We start from the raw sequence: 25,815 nt of genomic DNA on the forward strand, positions 1-25,815 counted from the left end.
TACATCATACTTTACAGCTACTCTTGGAGGCTAGTTACAGTTTGTCTGAACACTGCACCCTGTGATGACCTGCACAATGTTTGAACCTTACTCAAGGACGCTGTGCCATAACCATCCAGTTCAGGTTTTTCCCCAACCCAATCACAGAAGTGCATATCTTTTTCTCCTTACCCCTTTTTCCTCTTACAATCAGGTACTCTTCACAGACCTTGAGATAGCCACCGGGTGTGAGCAGACTTATATTGGGAGGAGGAGGGGTCGGCTTCAACATCTTCAACACTATCAGAGCCCAGGTCGTGAGAGCATGCACTTAGACCAGGATAAGCTCTACAAATGCAGGAAGTCAATCATTCCAGCGCCACTGTTTACCTAGTAAAATTCATACTGCCAATCCCTTTCACATTTAATATAACAGCTCAATGTTAAATGAAGAAATAACTTTAATAAATTATTTTTGAGCAGTGACAAACATTTTCAAGCATAAATCTTTCAAAATATCCCCCTATCTGGATCGCTCACCCACTCTACTAGTTTGTGGGGATAAAGCGGTGACTAACCTGTTTTCCGGTCCAAGGAAGACCTGGCCTTGCAGTTCAGGCTAGACTGTTCCCATGAGGCACAGGGTCAAGACTGATTTGCATATGGCTGGGTCTAAACTGGGGTGGCATGGTGAGCAACAGAATGATAGATTTAACCCAGATCTCTTGACCGAGGCAAATGTTTTGATTTGTTGTGCATTCCGTCAGGAATTTGTGGGTCTTTTGCTAGTAAGTTAGGCCACATATATCTCACACAATCTTCATGAATGCCTCATTCGTGTGTCTTTTGCTTTCTAGCTGCTATATATTTGGTTTTTATGTCACAGACAATTTTCTTGCAAAACCTTACTCTTATAAAAAACAAATGTAAATTGGAATCCTTACTACGATATGCAGGTGCCAAAAAACAAAGAAGGGAGTGAAGAGGTATAATAAGTCGTGGACTTGGCCTCCTCTACATGTAATGAAAAAACAAAGGGAGTCCACTCTCAATTCCAAAGAACCGTGCTATCCTTACAAACAGTGACTAAACCCAGGAGAACCATTCGGTTTCTAGCATGGGAGAAACAATATGTGTTCTACAATAACCCTCACCCACCAAAAGGTACCTTGGTGGCATGCTTCATTATAGGGTTCTTCCCGCTCCACTGCGGAACTGGGCGTGATATGACCTACAGATACGTGGGAGCACTTTTAAGTGAAGTGAAATAATGTGTTTGATGTGAAAGTGGAAAGGTCAGAAGATAAGTGAGTTAAGAAACACCTATTCAGGTGTAAGTGTCAGCTCCCCCCTCTCTTCCTGCCCAGGAACTGCTATTAGAATGCAGATGAATACAGATGAGTTCTTCGTCACCTACCTCAGACGTGTATTGGAGACAGGTTGCAAGATACACAGAGCAGTACGAGCAGAAACATGCCTGCTTTCTAAAAGTGCATTTCTCAAATAGGAATGTAAAATCCAACTGTACCATTAAAAAGGATTTTTCATTACAATTCCAAGAATATAAAAGATGATGCAGCTACTGCTTTTTAATCCGAAATTATTTAGCAGTTTGTCACTTCCAGGACATGCCAAACTAAAAAGTACATGTCCTACCTTTTAGTTACAAAGCACCCTGCTCTTAGAGCTACCCAGGACCTACCTTAGCAGGGATTTACATGTAATAAAATGGTAGTTTAAGGCTTTGACAAGTGGTTTTAAATGCCAAGTTGAAGTGACAGTGAACTGCACACACAGGCCGTGCAATTACAGTTTTGAAAGGCTGCTTGGGTGGGTGGCACAAGCCAATGCAGACCCATTAGTAGCATTTAGATTAAAGGCCCTTGGAATAGGTATACCATTTTACAATGGACTTATAAGGAAACTAAATATGTCAAACATGTATACATTGAGACATCATATATAGGGGAGAAGCACATGCACCTTAGTACTCGTCAGCAGTGGCAAAGTGCTCAGAGTCCTAGGGCCAACAAAAAGATACAGCAAAAAGAGGAGGTAAGCAGGCCAAAGGTTTGGAGTTAGACCACCCTAAAAATGACAGGTCTAACACATACCCCCCCTTCAGCTGAAAGTGGGGAGATCTACCCAACCTCTAGGGAAAACTCATCATTAAGGCGGAAGAACCTGGATAGAACATTGGCATTGGTGTGGTCTATCCCTGATCTGTGTTCCACCCTGTAGTCCATACCTTGTAGGGAAATGGACCACCTCAGCAGTTTTAGATTCTCACCCCTCATTTGCATGAACCACCTGAGGAGCCTCTGGTCATTCTGAATCAGGAGTGGCAAACAGGTATTGCCTCAAGTTCTTCAGTGCCCAAAAGACAGCAAAACCTTCTCTTTCTATAGCACTCCACCTCTGTTCCCTAGGGAGTAACCTCCTGGAAATGAAGGCTACCTAGGCCCTCTTGATTTAGCTGTGATACAACTGCCCTTATGCCATGTCCTGAGGCATCTGTTTGAACAATAAACTCTGGGAGAAGTTAGGGGCCCTGAGCACATGGGCTGTGCAAATGGCCTGCTTCTGGGAGTCAAATGCTTTTTGGCATGCCTTTGTCCAAATCACATTTCTGGGCTGCTTCTTAGAAAGTCAGCTCTGTCAAGGGGGCTATAATGGTGCCATATCCATTCATAAACCTCCTGAAGTACTCAGTGAGGAACAAGAATGCTCAGACCTCAGTCTGGCGTTTGTGGGGGTCTCAGGCCATGATAGTCTCTATCTTGGCCTGGAAGGGCTGCACCTTACAACTGCACACCAAGTGTCCCAAGTACCCCACACACTCCTGTCCTATCTGGCACTTACTGGCCTTGATAGTCTGGCCTGCCTGTTGCAGAGCCTAGAGCACTCCCTGGAGGTGAAAGAGGTGGCCAATGACAGCTTGTTCCCCTTAGCTTACTTATATTTGCACACAGAGAGCACTACTTAGTAAAATGGTATTGTATTAAGATAGGATGTTTTGTAAATCGTAACTTGGACAAGCTTTATGCATAAGACTAAGTTAATTTTCCTACCAGATATAAGATCATTGGAAACATTCTCTCTTACTGTGCTGGAGATTACCATGTGCTAATGCACTGACCAAGAGGTCCAATGACAACACAGAGCAGAAAAAAGTTAATAAGCATGCGTGTAAAACAGACTGTCAAAAACAATTTGATATCTGCCTGCGACTACACAGGTGGCCAAACACCTAGAGTCATTAGAATAATATTGGAGCCTAAGATAACAGGTGATTGACTGATTTTTCTGTTTGCCATGCAGTGGCACTTGTGCCATTCTTGGCATATCTATTGCATTCTATACAAACTCTAAATGGCTTTGATTTAGTCTCCTGCAGTCATTGGCTTCTTTGGTTCAAGAACCTTCAGCCATAGTTTTGATAAATTGGTTATCAAACCTTGGATTACACCCCACGGGTATTTCATTTTAACCATTTTCCCCATGATTTTTTGGGTGCATACTTTCACATCCATTAAAATGCCTGAGTGTATGTTATATCTAGTAAGAAAAGTCTGTCATCACACCTATAATTCTCATCCATGCATTGCCTTCAGAAAACAAACTTGCTCTGCACTTCAGCAGTTCCTTTTGCATATGGTGCCTCTTTGTCTTGAGTGGTATATTGGGTGAAAAGGATGGAATGGAATGTGGCCTAGAGTAATTTCCAGTGGCTGAGATTAATTCAAGCATTCCATCCATCACCTTGTAATTGTTGCAGTTTCCTGTTTTAAGCCAATGCCTTTTCACTGTCGCATGTCGGGATTCACTGTGCCTCCCTCAGCTTTGCAGGTAGCGCCAACATTTAATGTGTCTGCTAAAAGCTACCCCCTCAAAAATGTTACTCCTATGCTTCCTCCTAGGGTTTTCTCATTAAGCTTGTACTCGAGTGCCAACAAAGCTTGTGGCACAAAATGTGCTTGTTTAGCTGATGATCAACGTCTAATCGTCAAACATCCTAATTTGCTTTTTTTCAGTGTATGTCCTAAATAAAAACCTGAAAAAAACCCTAAAAATTAAACTTTTAGTTGAATCATACATTTTGTATTTATATCATGGCACACATTTTATGCTGCTGCCACAACATAATAATATAATATTGAAATTATATGCAAGTTTAATGAGTGTGGTGTGGTGTGAGTTCTGTATAGAAGATTGAGGATCAGCCTGGCTGCTGAGTTCTGAATGGTTTGTATAGTAAATTGCTTGGTGGTCCTGGCGTGGAGGGTGTTTCCACAGTCCAGTTCTGCTGGTGACAAGGGAGTGAGTGACGGTTTTTCTAGTGTTGTTTGGGAGCTATCTCAAGATCTTCCTCAACATTGTCAGGGTATGTAGCAGGATGCAGTGACAGCGTTGAGTTGTGCGGTCCTTTTCTGTCGATTATTCTGGTGTGTTAACGCCAAATGAAAAAAATAAGATTGTTGGGAATATTACTCTGACTGATAAGTTGAGTGTACAAGTAACATACTACCTTTATGTGAGTGCTTTGTCAGTGATAAGTTATGTTTATTAATTTGCTGTGAAGACAATATCACGAAATCACATATTTCCCGGTTTTATTTAGGTTTTGTTCCATCAACCTAAACTCTGATTTTCAGGTCACATTCCCTAACAATTTGCTGACTACTAACATTGTTGGCAATGTGCTAATTGATTATACATTTAAAATATATGCTTTATAATCGTAGCTGTTTAGTAATAATTTTATTTACACATTTTTACTGCATCTCTAAAAATACCATCTCACCTCTAGGTCCATTGGTGGGTATCGTCTACCTTTGCTTCTTCCAAGACATTTTGTTTTCCCTTCTTCCAGGAGTTGGCACCAGAATCCTTTATGAGAATCGAACCTGAAACATCCAAAAACACTTTATGTGAACAAACTGTTCTAAGAGCCACCTTCTATATGATTCTCAAGAACAAAACCTGGACATACATTTACATGTTCATGTTTACTTCAAAGTTAAACCCAAGTTGAAATATACTCCCTTCCATTAATTGATCGTGTTCTTGCTGTGTTGACAGTTTTTCACATTTTGTTATTTTTACAGGTCCCTAACAGTGACAAAAGCGAAACGACAGAATAAATGAGAGATTTACAGACCGACGGATGTGCACTGACATTGTGAGCCCAATTCACAAAGATCTTTTTTACTCTGACTAGAACAAGCACAATTTGTGCAATTGCTAATTCTCAAAGAGAATATGCACACACATAAAATGTGATGCATGCCTAAAATTGTCTTGCGCCCATGCATCTAGCCCCAAATGCAAACCTGGCACACATACCTGCCCTTTCCCGAGGAATCCTGAATAGGCACAGGGATGCAGGAAGGTAACAGAACTATACACTGTCTACTCTGTAGATCACAAACCCCACATATCCTAAAGTGCTTGAGCGGTGGAGTTTACATTAGCATTCTCATCCTTAACTAATCAGTGGAAATGTAACTGTAAGTTTGAGAGATGAGGGCCTCCTAGGACCCCAACATACCACAAAGGTGGCGCGGCCATTGGAGAGAGAACCATTTGACAATAGTAGAGATTGCTGCTTTCTTATGTACCTGGATCCGGCTGAAACTCTGAGCTCAGCCCCGTCCTTCCCTGTTTGCAGTTCCTGATCAGGAATTTGGACCTACATGGTCACAAATAACATGCATGCATTTTCTACCATGTGTCACATAATACAAGCTCTCTTCCACAGTAAAACGAAGTTGGGCTAGAAACTCCTAATTATAATATGTCTCCTATTTATTTGCAGATGCTCTGCACCACAATAAAACTCCTTACAGGGTTTGCATCTACCCCAGGACATGGTATGCAGCTCCAAAAGTATTTATTTGGGCAATTTGGTGAGGGTGGAGAAGCTGCTCAATCCACAATGGCCCCCAAGTGTCAGCCGTCAATTCACCCTCCAGGGCTTTTCAGCTGCAGACTCACAAGCCACTCACTGCTCCCCAGGACCTCACCCCTCGTTGACTCTTTAGACACTGATGGGCTAATTCCCTCCCAGCCTCTCTGCCCACGGGCCCCCCACCTCTTCTCTCACACAATGTAAACCTTTTCAAGGTTGACAGGCCTGCAAATGACATGATATTTGACAACACTGTATAGATATTTATAGGTCTATTTACTGCTTTGACAAAAACCTTTACCGACCCAGATGCATGCGCTTCCCACATTCGCTTGCGGTACTATGAATAATTCAGCGTTTCTATAAAAATGATTCTTATGGAAAAGACCAAAACGGTTGGTTTAGCCCAGCGGGGAGCTTGTCAGCAAAAGCATGTTCAGGAAGAAGGGAAATACAGAGGGTCTGAATTTGAGTTGGGTGGAAAATTCTTAGGTTAGTGCTAAATCCTGATGCTTTCTTTTTACTGCTGCAGTCAGCATCCTTTCTGAAGAAATGCAATTGAAGTAACCAATTGAAGCGTGTCTCGGTGTAACAATTCCCAGCTAACATATCACTTATTCTTGTAGTTCAGGATGCATTTCAAGCTCGTGCAGCTGTAAACGGATGTACTTGATTTTGTGCTCAAATAAGAGTTAAATTCGCCGGAGACATTGTTTTTAAGTCCGCTGAATAGAACCTGCTGCTAAAAACAAATTATCCATTGAATTCTTGGATACATTTGAAACTATTGCAGACACATTACATCTTTCTATGAAGAGTCAACTCTAAATATCTGTAGTCTTTGCTTTTTGTATTAAGCAGTGGAACAAATAATCCTATCCAGTCTATTTGTTTTTCCATTAATATTTATCATGTGGTGGAACATACTTCTATGGTGCTTGGTTCAGAGAGAAAGTTCTTACATTATTTAGGGGCCATGTTTAATCCAATTTTCTGTGGTGGGTTACCCAAAGTTGAGTACTCTGAGAATTTGCGAAGTTTAGATTTTTATGATAAAAAAACACTAAAAGTAAACTTTTGCAAAATTTAAAAATCTCAGAGAAGTCCTACAATTTCGTAGCATTCCTTCCATGTTATTGTGAGGTATCCATCTTCTTTATGACTGTTTCGAGTTTGTACCCCTGTAGAAAATCATTAATAGCACCTGTGCTGGCATTGTAATAAAGTTTAGAAAAAAAAGATGGATGGAATTCTTGAATTAATCTAAGCCACTGGTAATTACTCAGGGGTGCATCCTAGCCCATTGTTACTTTGCACACTACGCCACCCCAGTTTGGACCCAGCAAAATGTGCAAATCAGTCTTGACCCTGCTCCAGTGTGAACAGCCCAATTGCCAGGCTAGGACCTCCCTGAACCGGAACACAAGCAACCCTGGACCAGTTTCGCCCTACTTATGGCTCATCAGCCAAGTACAGCTGGTTCCAGTGACGCAGACTGCACAGGACCCACTTCTGGGAATACCCTCCCACTTAGGGTGACACACTAAAGTATACAAAAAGTGAGGATGAAATGCTTGAATTAATCCCAGCCACTGCAACCTAGCTTAAAGTATACCAAACAGGAGTGGAAGAAGGGGGTCAATGTCAAGTCTAAAATGAAAGTGAAGAGTATAACTCACCTCTAAAATTGAAAAGCTAGAATGGAAATGAAAACATATATCCAGATTTTCAAAGTGAGCACGGACTGCAGACATACCCTATTCCAATTAGCATGTCTGTAAAATGGCAAAAGAAGCCTCCGTTTAATTCTGAATTTCGACACTTTGCTTAAGAACTGGGGTCATATGAGGGAAACTTTTCATTGATTAAAAAAAGGGACACAACCATATTGAACTTCGATGCAACTTGTGTGATAGGAAATGAAGAAAAGAATATATCCTCCAAACAAGTTTTGTGTTTGGTAAAAATATAGGTGAAGCAGAGTAATAATAAAATAAGATAATTTTTTCAAATTTTCAAATGCAAGTAACCCCCCTCAATTAAAAAAAAAATCCTGGTTGCCCAGTTTTATAAAAGACGTATAAGAAATAGTGCAAAATAAGTTAGAACCATGTTTCATAGCTTGCTTATTAACCACTGAACTGCACAGGTAAATGGATTTACAGGCCATAAATTAGTTATATATATTTGGCAACAATTACACAATCGATCTACTCAGTTGTTGCCCTAGTGTAAAAACCTTTCCACGGAATGGACTGTAGAAAAATTTGAAAAATATGTTGGTCATTCAACAATTGCACACAAAAAATAGGGCAAAGTGTAGTTGTCAGATATTTGAACAAATGCACAATTTCTGTAGCATGGTCCAGGGATTTCCAGCATCATTACAAGGATTGGTAAGTGACAGTGATAATTAAAACCCAGGGGCATATTTACAAGCCCCTAGCGCCACCGGAGCATCACTTTTTTGATGCTCTGGTGGTGCTCTATGCTAGCACATATTTACAAGGCTGGGCTAAGCCACTGTGCGTGGCTTAATACAGCCTTGTAATTATGGCCCTCTACAACGCAGATCTCTCTGGCAAAGGGACGTGCAATGGGTATTGCTATAGGAGCTCCCAGCAAACACCCATGGCATTTTGACACTGCTCCAGATTTACAAAGATCTGTAAAACTGAGACAGCACCAAAAACTAATGCCTTTCAAAGGGAGGCGTTAATTTGGCGCAACAAGGAGAAAAACTTTTATTTCTCCTCATTTTTTGCTCTTTCTATGTATGCTGCATTAGGCAGCACACATAGAAGGAGCAAAACGCCATTAATGATTGCTTTTGTGCAGGAAGGTGTCCCTTCCTTTGCAAACACAATCATCCCTGCAACGCAGACTCCCTTTCACCATGGTGCAGTGCGCCTGTGTTGGCGCTAGGCAGCTTTTGTAGCACTGGCGCAGGGGTGAGCACAGGGATGCGCCGTATTCTTTTTAATACAGTGCATCCCTGCATTTTGAAAATAATGCAACTAGATGCAGCAAAATTACTTGCGGCACCGCACTGCGCCGTTTTCATGTAAATATGCCCCCAGTTGCTAATTGAGGAGATTGAAGCATAGGCTTGACTCACAGGCATAGGCCCTTCATCCAATGTGGACCTTTGTGCCTGATTTTAATTTGTGCAAATTAACTGCATTCTTGATTCCCCTTACATGTGCCTCCAGATCATATATGGGGGAATTAGCATAGGAAAAGAGGCATGAAAGAAGGGAAATATGCAGAAATTGAGAGCGGGAACACAAATTGGGCAGGGCAGCTGTTATTCTGAATTGGGTGGTAATACTGTTCCTGGGAAAACTGCAATTTGAAATATTGAATTTCCTGCATGCTAATTCCAATGAAGAAGAATGAGGGGCCCAATGGATTTACCCACCATTGCCTAACTTCTGACCAAACATTATCCTCCTTCAATTCCAAACTAGTAAATGGCTTGAAGTGAGTATAATAATTTAGGAAGGAGCATCATTTTGATGCACTACTTACCCTATTTGCCCTGGACGCAGCTATTCGCAAAAATAGCTGATAGTCATCAAAAATTAGATCAGCTTCATGTCCTCTGTGGTCTGGTAACTAATTTGCTCAGTTATGTGTTCTATTACCTCTTTTTTTCTTGTCATACTTAATCCGATATGTGAAGAATCACCTTCACAGGACACATTCTATCCAGCCACTAGCTATGCTCAGCTTTGGTTTCGGCTTCTACCTTTCGAACCTTTCAAGGGTGTCACAGTCAAACTGGCTCCAATGTTCATCAGTGCTCTAAATTAAAGGCATTCTAACTGTCTGTCACAACCTCAATATGATCTCCTTTCACCATTCTGAGCAACTGTGGTGTTATGGCATACCTGGTTTGTCCTGTGTGGACGTAAAGATGACGATGTAGTGACGTGTTGTGTTTGTGTATTTATTGGTTGAGTGGGCATGTTCTAGAATGCTGAGTGTGGATGCTGTGAGAATGGGCTGATGAAAAGTATGTTGGTGTTTGTGAGCTGGGGGGATTGGAGCCCTAGTTGGATACATGAGGCTGTGACAGCAACCTAAGGTCTCAATATGAAATAAAGAACTTACCTCCTACCTGAATGGCTCCATTATTTTCTATGAATAACTCTTCCATGAATACCCTGACCTTCAACTACAACACCAACCCTCTCCTGTGGAAAGAATTTATTTGACATTTTCTCCTTTTGACAAAGTGGATTGTTAGTTGTGGGGGATATAGCCCACTACATGTAAAAGTATAACTTTTTTTCTTAGGTCTAGTAAAGGCCACCATCATTTAAACCTGAGATCAACCCCTGGCAGCTATGGCACAGAGCAGACAGCCTTAATTTAGGAAAGCATGTAAAGCATTTAGAAGTACTAAAACAGTTAACAAGTCAAAAACACAACACAATAAAAATCCCACTCCAATTTATTAAAATAGAGAATGTTTTTTCACAAACCAAATGAAACCAAAATTTAAAAAATCCAATAAGGGGGACTGGCCATTTTTATTAGTTAAATTGGAATAAAGTTTTACTGCCGAAAAGCACAAAGCCCCAACCGTGGGCAACTGGCCATGCTAAATTGGGAAAAAGGTAGGTTTGAGGCCAACCAATATCCATCGTGGATCGCATAAGAGGCCCATGTAAGTGACAGTCAAAATGTTACCTTGAGACGTTGACATTTTTTAGGACAAAAAGTGGTTGCTAACAAGTTGTTAGCAGGACAAGCTGGATCCCATTCGGGGTTCGACAATGGGGGGTTTCTGAAAAGGGGGGTCCTGAGGCAATCATCGATGAAAGTGAGAAATTTCAGAGTGGGCGAAGTCTGGCATCTGTGCCCAGGAAGTTTGCGATGTTGATCAGCTTTGGCTAGGTATCGCTCATGGTAAAGCCCTCTATTTTTGGACTTAGAAACTTTTATTTAGGTCAAATCTCCTTTAGCAGGGCATACCAGGAAGCTAGATTCGGCCAGCGATTCAACATCGGTGGCTTCGGCTCAATGGTGGACCTGTTTTACTGCTGGTTCTTCAGAAGAAAAGTTGGCCAAAAGCTACTAAGTCCCAGATTTTGCAATTTGGACAGGAGGAGTACAGTATAACCCCAGCTACGTGTTGCAGAATCTCAGGAACAGCACGTGGGGTCAGGACTCACTTCAATAGAAGCCACCAGCAAGGTCCAGGGTAGGTTCTTGTTAGAAATTGGGTCTGTAGTTGGCAGTGGTTTGCACCCTGTCCAAGTAGGGGCACTCACTCTAGTCATGGTAGGAGAAGCACATGCCTAAATAAAATAACCCCTGGTCATCCCCTTGGTAGCTTGGCACGAGCAGTCAGGCTTATCTCAGAGGCAACGTATTTTTACACATACACACACACAGTAACACAGTGAAAACACCACAAAAGGAGTCCACACCAGTTTAGAAGAATAGCCAATATTTGTCTGAATATAACAAGACCAAAATGACAAAAATCCAACATTTACCAGCCAAATATCAATTAAAAAAGATTAGGCAAGTTTAGTCCAAAGAAATCAATGGATGCATTTGCTTCAGCACAAAGTACCTTAGATGCGTCAAAAATCAAAGACGGTGCAAGGCGCAGGGGAGATGAGGTGCCGGAAAAGAAATCAATGAGTTGGTTCCTTACTACACAGTGGAGGTGATGCATTGGTTTCTTACTGTCGGGGGAGGTAATGCGTGAGTTCCTTACTGCTAGGCAGGGGAGGTGATGCTTCGGTTCCTTACTGGCAGTGGAGGTGATGTGTCAGTTGCTTCCTGGCAGGGGAGGTGATACGCCGGCTTCTGGATATGCAGCCTCGGTTCCTTACTACTATGCAGTGTCAATGAAGAATCTGCACCCAGGGACGTACGTTGAAAATCCAGATGTGCTGTGATGATGCGACAGTGGCGATGCAGGTGTTGTGTCTATTTCACAGCCGCAAAGCAGGCACTGTGTCGATTCCTCAGCTGCGAAGCAGCCGCAGCTTTGGAGTGGTGTCACAAACGTCATCGACACAGGGCTTGAGACTCACACTGCGGCAATTCTTCTGATGTGCTGCAATGGCGAGCTGGGGCCTGTGGAGAAAGCTGTGGTCAATGTGTCAAGCGGGAACCATGCTTCGGGGCAGCCAGCGGTTATGCAGTAATTGTTTGCAGCGATGTGTCGATAAACAGGCACATGGGAGTCGATGCATGGATTTTCTCTGTAAGCTCACCAGGTTGCATTTCCAACTGGATTTGGCTCCACTTGGCAGGTCAGGACTCTCAGCAGTAGAGCCCAGGCACTGGCAGGTGAAGTCTTTGATGGCTTTGAGACCTCGTAACAGGAGGCAAGCACACACAAGCCTTTGGAGAACCTTGGAAGCAAGATACAGAAAGCAACTGCATACTCTTAGTCATTTAAAGGGGGGACCATTTACTCTAATCTCATCAGGAGAAGCCAAGAAAAACCCCACTTGTCACAGTCATTACAGATTGCGCTCTGATAGATCAACAATGCATTCACCTTCACTAAGGAGTTTTTCAATGTGAAACTGGCAAGAAAGCACACTTGCTTTGCCTTCGCCAAGCTCAGGAAGCTAGGATCATTTGTCCTTTACAGAAGTGAAACTCCAACTGGGGCACCTGCTATGTTTATTTTTTGCAAGTTTCTCTTGTTGAGGTTTAATTCCTGAGAAATGAGCTTTAGGACCAGAAAGGAACTTCACCTGCCGGTTTATTTAACAAGATTCCACAATTCTGCACAAAATGTCTACTCAACTGCAGTTCTTTCTGCTGGTTAATTAGTAAGTGCTACCTTATTGGGTAATGTCTAGTCTGTATTCTACACTGCAGCTGCTTAATGGACCACAAGGAAATGTCTCCAGTGACCTTGTGTGAATTTTGGCAATGTGATTGTTTCTCGCGCGTCTTTATCCAGAAATCTGTGATATAATGAATCTTCCAATAGAGAAGACAAAGAGGTAAATCTCCACCAAACAAGGGTCCTTCCTCTTAACTATATGAAGTAAGTGCTTATCTGTTTGGTGGAGATGTCCTTATATTCCTCTGCATCAAAAACGCATCACCAAAATTGACGGGAAGCACCCTGGGAACCTCTTGTTAAGCTGTCCATCATCCTGGCAAAAGGCAGAAATACCTGTGCATACTATTAAGGTATGTGGGCAGGACCAAACGGACCGAGCTTCAAGTGATGTTCACATTTGCAGAGGAAGAACCATGGACTCTGCTCTCACCAGGAAAGGCCAAGAAGAACCCACCCATCACAGTCACTACAGATTACCTCTGATCAACTATGCTTTCAGCTCTACAAAGGATTTCAGATCATTTTTGAATGTGGACTTGCCGAGAATACACTCTTACTTTGCCTTCCATCAAGCACAGGAAGATAGGATCATTTTTCCTTTACAGAAGTGGAGCTTCAATTGGGGCACCTGTTATGTTTATATTTGTAAGTGCTTCCTGTTTGAGTTTAATATCTGTGAAATGAGCATCGGGCCAGAAAGGAACCTCAGCTGCTCCTTTATCCAACAAAAGTCCACAGTTTTGCACAAATTTCAAGTGGGGAGGGGGGCTGTACCTTTCCATTTTTCTTTAGTATTGTGAGCTGTTAGATAAATGAACTATCCTTATGCCTTTGATGGTAGTGGAACTCTGAAACTCTGTAATCTGATGTATGCAATATTCATTCTTTTTTAGCTTGACCTAAATGTTTGCCATTATATTGCAAGCTCTGATCATTTTACCCTGATTACTTTAAATACTGCTTATTACCATGAACCTTGAATCTCCAATACAATAACCAAATTAATGTAATATCTGCCTGGGTCTATCATTGAGTCTTGTTGGTTCTTCCATTGAAAGTATGCTATTTTCCAATGTTTTAAACGCGTTGTAGGGAGAATTTGCAAGCTTTTACGCAATATCAAGTTCTGCTTTTTTTATTCTGTGTGGCCATAGCAGAACTTCGGGTTTGCATAATTCTAGTCTGATTTTACTTCTTAAGGAGGTTTACCTATTGCAGTTCTTTATTTCTACAGCATGTTTTTGAGAGTGACATACTTAAACCTGATTTCAAATTTGTAAGTTAGCTGTCAACTTATGGTTCTTATTGGAGAGCTAACAGGGTGCTTGGTCACCCTAATTTCCACACCTCCAAACGGCGGAGAAAGATGCATTAGAGGATCATTGCCTCAGTGGTCAATGGAAATGCTGCAGATTGTCTAATCATAAAGGGCCCAGTACGGTTAGAGTAGTGAGTAGAGTAAGAGTACAGAAAATGTTTACAGCGCATGCGCTGCAACAACACTAAAAGAAATTATCCGTAAGTGATGTTTGACCTACTTGTAGAACTTTAAGCCAGAAGTGATCGCTTGGACCCAGACTTTTACCATAGTGTATGTGTTTTGTCGTTTACCGCATGGGAAGATTAATCAGGACGGGGATGCCACTGTTAAGGACAGTGCGCACCTCTCTGCCTTGCACGGGGTAAACACAGGAAGGGTCGGATTGGAAAGGTGGGCAGTCAGGCTCTGGGCCAGTGTAGGGTGACCCGGCGTCCCGGATTAGAGAGGGTCGGCTGAAAACAGTGGGAGGTATCTTTTTATGTTTTGCAAAGCAGGGATAGTTAGCAGCTTTTATAAGAAAGCAATTTAATTAAACAGGCCTGCTACTGGCTCTAAAAATTGCACTTTATGTATGTCCTTACTGCCTCTTCTGTAATTCTCTGCTAAGGAGCACTGTCATTTTGTGCGCTGGGTTGAAGTAAAATTGTAGTCCTTCTATTTTTGGGAAATGTCCCGGTTTTTAGCATTAAAATTCTGGTCACCCTAGACCAGTGCCTCAGGGTCATCTGTGGGCTGGTTTTTAGGGAATCTGTAAGCCAGCCCACAGAAACCTAATGTCTTCCCCGGTCCCTGTCAGACCACTGTAAAGTGTCGTCAGTATCATGGGCCCTCTCCTGCCATGCTGTCACACTGAGGCTGGGGGCCTTAGTGTTGTTCTGGCCCTTAGGGCATGCTCACCTCGGCCACGTGCCTCGTGGGGACGTCCCGGCCCAGAAGCAGTGTCAATCCCCCGCTGGGTCATCACTTTCAGGCCATGGTGGGAATGGAGAGGGTGGGAGTATGCAGCGGCCTCGCCGGGGACGGGGGCATTCTCACCTAAGCCCCCCTGGAGTACTAGCATCAGCCGTGAGCTTTTCTAGACCCCCCTTCCCCTGCCAGGTCATACCATGAGGCTATAATGGGATGGGGAGGGGGTAGTCTTGTCACCTCGGTCCCAGTGTCTTTTAACCCTTAGAGGAGGGGTGTGGGAGTGCTTGCAAAGGTTTAGCTGTTAGGTCACTTCTACCAGAGGAAAGAAAACGCAAAGGATTTAGTACCATGGTTTCAGAGTTGCGGACGTTGGGAGCGACCCTTGACCCTGCTAGGTAGGTCGCTCCCCCTCCGCACAGCACCGCCTGTGCGCCCCTGCTGCCAGGTTTGTATCACCATCTGTATCTTATTGCATTGCCTTTATTGTTATTTGGTGTCTGTGACTGCTGTTGTCTGTCTTCCCCCGGTGCCTGTACCTGGTCTATGCCCTCTTTTCCTTCAGTTCCCCTCGCTGTCCCCGTGTTTCTCTGCCCGTTTTTGCCTTCTGTTCTCTTCATTGCCCCGTAATTTTGTGCCCGTTTTTGCCTTCTGTTCCCTTCATTGCCCCGTAATTCTGTGCCCTCGTTTGCCTTCTGTTCCCTTTGTTGCGCCGTAATTCTGTGCCCGTTTTTGCCTTCTGTTCCCTTCGCTGCCCCGTAATTCTGTGCCCGCTTTTGCCTTCTGCTCCCTTCGTTGCCCCGTAATCCTGTGCCCGCTTTTGCCTTCTGTTCCCTTCGTCGCCCCTCACAACTCCTGCTCCAGCCGCTGCGTCCCCTGCGCCCCGCCCCCCTGACCGCCCATTCGCTGCCCCTGCCCTGCCTCCCGCCTCCCAGCTGCTCCTCCCTCCCACCTCCCCATATATGGCGGCCGCGCCGCTGGCGCGCCGAAGGCGCACCCAAGGCAAGCCCGCCTGCGCCCGTCCGCGCCTGGACCGCGCCCAGCACCAGAACCCCTGGTCCCTGCGCCCACTACGACGACAGCCGCCGCTACGATGCCAGCACACTCCACGCTCTCAACTCTGGACGGACCCACACCTGCTTCAAAGCCACCCTGAAATGCACACAGGGTCCCTTCACCTGCCGGAACTGCAGCTACACCAGCCTCAGAGCCGCCGAACCACCCACCAAGAAAGACCACAATCACCTCCGATGCATCCTACTGAACACCTGCTCCGCACGCAAACATGCCGTCGAGCTCTGGGACCTGCTCGACACTTCATCCGCGGACGTCGCCTTCCTGACAGAGACCTGGATGAACAACTCCTCCACACCCGACATCGCCATTGCCATCCCAGACGGCTACAAGATCACCCGCAGAGACCGCCCCAACGGAGTCAGGGGAGGAATCGCCATCGTCCACAAGAACAGCATCAGGGTCTCGACCAGCACCGACGACACTCTCAGCGCCGCCTAACACATGCATTTCCAGATCCACATAGACCCCAACTCCACCCTCAGAGGCATCCTCGTCTACAGACCCCCCGGACCCCGACCCCAGTTCAGCGACTCCATCGCTGACTTCATCAGCATGCACACCCTGACCTCCACCGACTACATCCTCCTTGGAGACCTGAACTTTCATCTTGAGAACAACAACGACAGCAACTCCACCACCCTGATCGATAACCTCGCCAACCTCAGACTGAAGCAACTCGTCACATCACCTACCCACTCCGCCGGCCACACGCTCGACCACGTCTTCTCCTCAAGCTCCCACGTCTCCTTCAGCCACACCACCGAACTCCCCTGGACCGACCACCGCTGCATCCACTTCACCTTCCAGAGACTCACCACACACCACCGCACCCAACAGATCCCTCGCCACTGCTGGAGCAAAATCACCGAACACCAACTACACGCAAACCTCACTCTCAGCCCACCCACCGAACCTTCCAACACCTACTACGCTGCCCACAGCCTCAGACGCTGGATCGACGCCTGTGCCAACACCCTCGCACTGCTGAAGAAACCCTCCTACAGAGACACCAGCAAGAGGGCCAGCTGGTTCACCCCAGAACTCCTAGCCTCCAAGCGAGCCTGCCGGAAACTAAAGAAGAAATGGCACAGTGAGCAGACTCCGGACAGCCACGCAGCCCACAAGGACACCATCCGCAACCACCATCACCTCATCAGGAGTGCCAAGAGGACCTCCTTCAAAGACCGCCTCGACAACAAAGCACACAATAGCAAGGAGCTCTTCAACATCGTGAAGGAACTTTCCAACCCCAGCTCCAACACCAACGACATCCCGCCGTTGCAAGCCCGGTGCGACTCCATTGCCATTTTTTCCCACCGCAAGATAGGAGACATCCACGACAGCTTCAACACCCAGACAGCCCCAACAGACATCAACACAACAGACTCTCCGCCCACCATTGACCACGACCCCCTGCTAGCCTGGGCCAATGTGAGCCTCGATGATACCATCAAGACCATGAGCACAATCCACTCCGGCTCCCCGTCAGACCCACTCCCGCACCACATCTTCAACAAAGCCAGCAGCTCCATCGCACCCCATCTGCGCAACATCATCAATCTCTCCCTCGAGACCACTACCTTCCAAGAGAGCTGGAAACACGCCAGGATCAATGCCCTACTCAAAAAACCCAAGGCAGACCCTAGAGACCTCAAGAACTTCCGGCCCATCTCTCTGCTTCCGTTCCCGGCCAAGGTCATCGAGAAGATCGTCAACAGACAGCTAACCCGATACCTTAAAGAAAACAGAATCCTGGACCCTTCCCAGTCAGGGTTCCGCAGCAACCACAGCACCGAGACTGCCCTCATCGCGGCCACTGACGACATCAGGACCCTGCTGAACAACAGTGAGACCATGGCCCTCATCCTCCTGGACCTCTCCGCCGCCTTCGACACCGTCTGCCACCGCACACTACGAGCACGCCTCCACGCCATAGGGATCCGAGACAAGGCTCTGGAATGGACCACCTCCTTCCTCTCCGGCAGAACCCAGAGCGTCCGCCTCCCCCCATTCCAATCCGAAGCCTCCGAGATCATCTGCGGCATACCCCAGGGATCTTCCCTCAGCCCGACACTGTTCAACATCTACATGGCCCCGCTCGCACACATCGCCCGACAGCACGACCTCAACATAATCTCCTACACCGACGACACTCAACTGATCCTCTCCCTCACCAAGGACCCCATCACCGCCAAATCCAACCATCACGAAGGAATGAAGCAGTGGCGGCCGCTCCATTTGGGCGTCGGAGCGTTGCGAGAAAGCAGACGGCATTGGTAGCAGCCCGGTTGGGGGCGGGCGGGAGTTATGCCTGGTTGTGGGCGGGCAGGTGGGCGGGTCAGGGAGGAGTGGCTTCCACCATTCTGTGTGCCCGGACTGCTTGGTCGGCACACAGAATCGGCCCTGATTGATTGATTGAACTGGAGAGGTACAATAGAGTTCTGGCGTTAGCTCAACATCCAGTGAATCTGGGCAAAATCACTTAATCTCCCTACCTAAAATAAAAATGAATTTAATTTGTGCGTTGTAGCTGGTGCCCATGGTAATTGCTCCAATGCCTTTGGACCGAGTTCACTCTATATAAAGCTACAAAAAAAATACTAACCATTTGGGAAAGTGGGCAACTTTTTTTAGGACTGCCCGGGCCTAACTGTGATCCCAATCCGACCCTGAAGATAGGTCATTCCAGGTTCTCACATTAAGTCGGTTCATGTTGTTTTTCCAAGTAGTGCATCTGTTTGCCACCGAGTGATCTATAGATAACAGCGCACATGACACGGCTTCCAGTGGGGAGGACACGCAAGCGAGCAGACCGCCCTCGGAGACAGAATCAGAAGGATACGAGGAGTTACGTCTTTAACATCCACCTGCCCTGGCTGTCGCATCAGGAAACCCACTGAGTCACCACACGGGCAGCATTACTCTTCAAAAGGCCAGGAAGCCGCGGGTAGACGGCAGGAGGTGAACAAAGGCTGGTGGAGACGAGGCCGTTTCCACAGCGAGGCTTATAAATAAGAAATGCGCTCGCGCTGAAGGCAGCCGCGCGCGCTCGCCACCTCCCTCTCTGGTCAAGTGGCTGTAAACGCAGGAGCGCGGACTCGTCCCCCGGCTATTCTTGCTAGTGCATGATAGAGAAGACGCGCTCTTTGACAGTGACATTTCTGTGGCTGGATGTTTCCAGCAGTGATTTGTTGCAAGTGAATCGACTGCGGCCCTCAGCTGAGCCTGCAGGTTTTGCTGTGTGCAGAAAGCCTAGTAACGAGGGAGAGCGATAGCACATAGATCACCTCTGTCTGTTGCCAAAGGCTCCATTCGGTCATGTTGTGTTTGTGCTGAGATTAGGGTTGAGCGACCGTGGCCGTTTGATCTATGCTCGTCCGAGAGAACTGCTCGCGCAGGACACACAGCGGCAGCAAAATGGAAAACAGCCGCGTAGTAAATCCAGCCACGTCTACAGGAATTCGATTTTAAGAGCGACTATATCATGACAGAGTGACTGCGGCGGCAGCGAGTTCAAGAATTGTGTACCTACCTTCGAAAAAGGGCAGAGCTGCAAGAATACACGGTGGACTAGATTACAGAAAAAGAATGAACTGATGCAAAAATGTGCAACGTTTTGCACCATGGAGAAAAATGAAACAAACGCAATCTGTTCTATTTTTGTTGTGTTCACGTAATAAGAAATTGAACAAATATAGTTGTCCCTGTTTTTCAAAAAGGGCAAAATCAATTTTCTCCTTTATCCTTTTCGTCATGAAGTCGCATAAACAGTAAAATCGTAACAATTTTAAACACGCCCATTAATTCATTAGGTTTCATATATTCGAAACACTTACATATATTAATGCAATATAGATTGGACCACATCCAGTTTGCTCTATCCCCTATCACGAAAGAAGCGAAAACAGTAAAAAGGAGCATTTTCTCTGGTTTACTTCCACCCGTGCAAAGTTTATGTGATGTGGCCTAGAATTTGAATGCACCCGAGTGGAGAATGCAAAGGACGAACAGTTGAAGCCCACAGGTAAAATAAATAAATAGAGGAATGAAAATATAGAATGACGTCAGAAATTCTGAAAGGCACCCCACACAATACACTGTCTGCTGTGGGATTTCACATTGTAGCGCTTTAACCCTCGAATTGTCTGTTGTTGCTGTATATGCAGAACGACCAGCTCTGTGCTTGCAGTGCTTAATTTGTGCTGGTGGGTGTAGGTGGTGGGCACTGGCACTCATGTGACGGGACCGGAACTTATTTTTTAATATCTTAACTTGGCTCAAGGCAAGAGAGAAAATGGCAGAAAATGGAAACAGTAGTAGAAATATAGGAAAACAGAAAGACATCAAGCACTGACAGGGCTAAAAGGTCTGGATGATTACTGTAAGTGTCCCTTCAGTCACTGGTGAGTTAGGGCACTGAATAAGTCATCATGTATGCACTCTGTCACTAATTCATGACTCATGCATTAATTCGTCCACCCACTGACTAACTCATGCATTCACCCACTCATTAATCCACAATAAAACAGACACACAAAGTCAACAAGCATAAGGAAGATAAAATAAAAAACTAAAAATTAGAAAAAAGAAAACATGCCACCACTTGAAGTTCATAAAAATATGCCTCAGGTATAAAAATAAAATAAAACACAGCAATGGGCGGTCACCTTGCAACGATAATGTACATAATGTATCATTATTTTAAACTGCAAACATAACTGCCACATTTAGTACCAACTTGTTTAATCACTTTGAATGGTAAGAACAAGGACATTCTGTTCATAATGCCATTAAAAGGTGGCAGCTCAATAAACAGTGCTATGGGTCGTCATTTCTGAATGTTAACTGTAAGTGCCTCTTCAGTCACTGGTGAGTTAGGGCACTCAATAAGTCATCATGCATGCACTCTACGACTCACTCATGACTCATGCATTTATTCGTCCACCCACTATCTCATTCATTCACCCACTCATCCATTTAAAGTAAAACAGACACACAAAGTCAACAAGCATAAAGGAGATAAATTTAAAAAAAAGAAAAGTAAAAAAAGAAAACATGCCACCACTTGAAGATCATAGAAATATGCCTGAGGTACAAAAATAACTTTTAAAAAACCCAGCAGCCGGCGGGCACCTTGCAGCAATAATGTATATAATGTATCATTGTTTTATAGTGAAAACTTAAGGGATGATTAGGATTGCGGAAGGACTGCCACCGCAGCGCCGGCGGTGGCAACCGCAGCGCCGGCGGTGGCAACCGCCAGCCCTGCGGTGGCGGTCCTTTAGCCGTCAAACTGAATTTTCCCACTGCCAGATTATGATGGCGTTGGGAATATCACTGTGTCCGCAGCAAACGCAAAGACCGTCCGCCGCCAGCAATCGTTCCGACTGCCTGGCGGATGGTGCAGGGGGCCCAAAATGGTGGCAGTGCCTAGCAGGCACCGTCCACCAGATTAGGATGCATGCCAAAACCGGCCTTTCCATGCAGGCATACAGAGTTTTGCATCGGGGCCCGTTGCAGGCCCCTGGGGGGCTGAGAGGGGTGGGGGGCTGCACTTTGGGGGTACCTATGTTACCCCCCTACATTGCCATGCCCAAGGTGGCAGGCACCACGCGGTGCCTGCCAAGTTGTGCATGGCAATGCACGACGTGCTTCTTTGGCATTGCGGCGGGTGCTGCTAATACGGACTACAACCGCCACAGTGGCGGTCGCATCCTAATTTACAGGGCGGGACAGCCGCACCGCTGGCAGACGATCAACAACACCGCTAGGGTGGTGGGCGCACTGAAGACCGCCTGCCATCCTAATAGGGCCCATAGCTGCAACATTTAGTAGCAACTTGGTGGCCACCTTTGAATGGTAAGAACAAGGATATTCTGTGCATAATGCCATTATAAGATGGCAGGTCAGCAAACAGCGCAAAGGACGGTCATCTTTGAATGCTATAGTGTTTTTGTGTTGTATTGATCCAAGGTGGCCAAAATATGCTTCTAAACATAATGGTCATCTTTGAATGGCAAAATAGTAATATACTATGTAAAGTCTGAGATTCCAATTCAGTTTAACAATAATGGCCGCACAGGATGCAGCTTTGTGAGAGCACTGATAGGACTGCCTGAGGAACTTTGGGACACTCCAGAAAAATATGCACCAAAGAAATAAAAGAGGACCTACAAAAGAAAAAATAGTAAACTAAAGGACATGCTACTAGCTCAAACAATGAAGCGTATGTGTAAATTTGATAAGGCAAAATTCCATTACTTACAGACCAACACAGACCATGGTAGAAATTACCTCACCCATAGCCCAACTATCTGGAGAAAAATGGCTAGGTGGGTAAACAGCTCGCATGAATATCTGTTGATCTGAGCTGTAATCTTAGCTTGGGCATTTGAGTCAAAAATCCCTAAGTAAATATATAAACTGAAACATTTCCAAAGAGTATAGTGTAGATTAATGCTGTCCCAACAGGACAGTAAAACTTGCCATCGCATCCTGGCTTCTGTAATATAGTTCCAACCGGCCCTCACACAACATTTTGTTTGGTGTTTTAAAGCTTGGTAGAAAGAAGAGAAAACACCCCCTTTGACCACTTAAATCGACTGCCGCAACAACCAGGAAAGGTCTTGCTCACATGTCTGAAGGGATAATTGAGGGGAGGAGGTGAGTTGGTGCACGCAATCTTCAGCATTGCTCTTGTGACTTCCAACAAGTTTGCCCATACATGCCAAGTAAGAGTTGGAATGATGATAACATCTGACAACACGAAACATGCTCTGGGACCACCAGCTCATTTTACAAAGGTCACAGCGCTGCCATCAGCGGATCATGAATTTCCATTTCTACTGACGTCAGTTGCCTTCAAAGCTGCCAAATGCCACTGGAATATGACAAATACACTGCAGACACACCAGAGCCCTGACGAGGCACCACACAGAGAGGTCACAATATCTGTAAGATGGTCACAATATTTGGAAGATGATAATTTTATGAAGCTACTGAAAGGTTTCATAACAGTACAGCCAACTTACGTAAGTGCTTCAGAGTAGTTATAGTGCGGCAAGACTCCCAGAAACCTTTGCACCTCATCCATGACTGTAGCCGGGTCTGTTCTCAGCAGCTGCCCGTCAACGATAAGCAACTGTGGATCAAAAAAGACAACACAGTCCATGTGTATGGGAGACTGAATGATGTCTGTAGAAGACAGTTTGTTTGTGCCCGGTACATTTGCAATAAACAAATGCAAGTATTCATTGTAATACAAACAGCAAGGGTTTACATTGTGGTAGTGATGCGTACACCTTTCATATCTGTGATTATTAATAAGTCTTTATTCTAATACCAACTATTAGGCTTCCAAGATTTTGTCTTATACAGAATTTAAACAGTGTGCACCCTTTGAGGCGTGCCCAAGGCTGATTTGCAAATAGCTGTCCCTGGTGACACAATGAGCAAAAACCAATGGGCTGTAATGTTGGTAAGATAAATTATAAATTGGTAAGATTAATACACTTATTCTATAATGGATGTCACAAGTAAAAACACAGCCTATCGAAGCAAACTTACTATAACTGTGAGATAACTACTGCTGAAGATGACCGAGCCCATAAAACCATCTAAATCTGATGATAACCTCATTCATGAGGACACATACCCAAGACCTCTCTGACTAGGTACATTTGCTTTTGTTCTCTCAAAAGAGCAATAGCCCCCCTCTGATTGCACAACACTTTAATGGTACATTGTCTCTTACTGGTCTCTGTTGTCTTTTTGTTCCTTCCACCGTCACCTAGTTAAAAGCAGTTTGATTTTTTATTGTCTCCTTTTATATTAAGTTCCTCAAATCAGAACATGAGTTACACGCATTATCTCACTGAGGTGCTAAAACTTTATTTGTGTTTCCTTACTGAGAATTGTTTTTCTGCAGGTTCAGTTTGTCCCTTTAATCTCCTGCTCTTGAAAGGTTAGTTTATTATTCACGTTGATTGGTCAAGTAAAGTGTGTGGAAACATTTACAATAGGTGTATGTTTACCTAGTATATCAACAATATAGGTCTTCTCAGTTTATTTCCTTAGATCTTTCCCCCCTGTTCCTGGCAAGCACTGACTTTCTGCCCACATTACTGCTCCCAAGGTAGCACTCTGCATTTCATTGAACCAATTATTCCTTAAAGAACACATAGCAATAATATCTGAATGGCTTGATTGTGCCATGTTATCTGATATAAATATTGATTCTTTCAATTTGTATTCCTTGTCTCAATCCTACCCTTCCCCATCTGACATGAATGTTCAAGTGCTTGATATGGTGTTCTCTGTTAATCAATTTCTTTCCTCTGACCAACAGTTTTTCATTAAAATGGTCCAACTATCCTTTAATTCCATTTTACTCCCTTTCAGTCAAGATAAAATACATGTGTATCTCTTTTCCTCATTGATAATGTCACGTTTCCCAAACCTGATAGAATCTTTTTATAGTTTACCAATGTTTCTTTATTCACTACAGGTTCCATGGAAATCTGTGGAGATCAACCTGTGCTTCTGTGGTTCTTGCCACATTGCCAGGGTGGCAGCATGTACATCTGAATGTATCCGGAGAAATTCTCCCGTCACTGCTAATTAATTTTTTTCAGGTATAGTCATCAGTCCTATATGAAAGGTATGGATGACTCTAAATATGCAAACCATTTCCAATGGGAAGAAATGCTGGGACACCAGGGTAGCGTTAGTGCTAAATGCTTTTTTTTGGGGGCCTGGCTGGATGCATTTGGGTTTGTCGCCTTTATCAACAACCAGTATCATGCCCCACTTCCTACAGATATAAAGGGCCACATTTATCAAGGTTTTGCGTTGTCCTGACATTTTGCAACACCTAAGTGCGATTTATCAATTCCTTTCACGCAGCACAGCGCAGCATGGTCTCTTGCTGCATTGCGCTGCGTGAAAGAATGACAAATCTGCCCCCAAAGTGACTAGTGCATGAACATAAAAAAAACATACTGGCCCAATCTCCTCTCTGTCAATTTTTCGTAGTACACAAACTATACACAAACTGCCAAAGAGCTCCAAAATTTTGCTAAGTGAGAAAAGTGAATGCTGGCTCTAATGGGAGAAAAGTTCTGATGCAGCGAACGGTGAAAGATTACAGTCATAACATGAGAGATATGGGGGCACTAAGCACGGGTGGTGGGGTGGGGGAGCAGAGGGGAGAATGAAAGAAAAATCCTCACTTACCTATATGACGAAGGGTGCTGCCGCCTCTGCTCCGTCTCCTCGCCGCAACAGGAAGCTCCCAGCCTCCCAGAAGCCCCTGCCCAATCACAACGCTGCTATAGGCAGCGTTGTCATTGGTCTGAGCACCGTGGTTCAGCATTTAGACAGGGGCTTTAAGGCTTTGCATGTTCCTCACCAGGCTATGTAATACAGCCTGGCGGGGAAGATGCGAAGTGCGCCTGACTGTTCGACCGGCCCTCTTGGGCCGGTCAAACCGTCATGCGCATTTTAAGAGTGTGATTTACACTTGCCCCCCTGCACTGGCCCGAACCCCGCACCTGAGCAGGAGGCAGAGCAGTGGTGCGATGGTCCTCCGCCTTAGCAGAGGAGCTGCCACTGATAGGGGGGTTAGTAGTCCTGTGACTACATATTCTGGGTAGCATTGTGAATGATTTCTGTAGTACCCGGCTCCAGTAGGAAAAGCCCCGCATTCCTCAGTTTGTGAATGTATAGTTGTCTGGAGACTGTTTGGATGCATATATATCTTGAAATGTCTAAGCACAGGGTTTCAAAAAC

At 45.0% G+C, this 25,815-nt stretch overlaps 1 protein-coding gene across 1 annotated transcript in view; it reads right to left on the reverse strand.

Annotated features, from left to right (window-relative positions):
- LOC146862305 (bifunctional heparan sulfate N-deacetylase/N-sulfotransferase 3) overlaps window positions 1-25,815 on the reverse strand; it is a 534,449-nt gene that overhangs the window by 24,490 nt on the left and 484,144 nt on the right. The window contains exons 12-13 of the mRNA XM_085641499.1: window positions 23,058-23,167; window positions 4,784-4,886 (exon numbers count right to left, since the gene is read on the reverse strand). Coding sequence (XP_085497625.1) covers window positions 4,784-4,886; window positions 23,058-23,167 — 213 coding nt within the window. The remainder of the gene's footprint in view (window positions 1-4,783; window positions 4,887-23,057; window positions 23,168-25,815) is intronic.

The sequence above is a fragment of the Triturus cristatus genome, chromosome 2_2 (assembly GCF_964204655.1).
Source record: "Triturus cristatus chromosome 2_2, aTriCri1.1, whole genome shotgun sequence".
Lineage (NCBI taxonomy): Eukaryota > Metazoa > Chordata > Amphibia > Caudata > Salamandridae > Triturus > Triturus cristatus.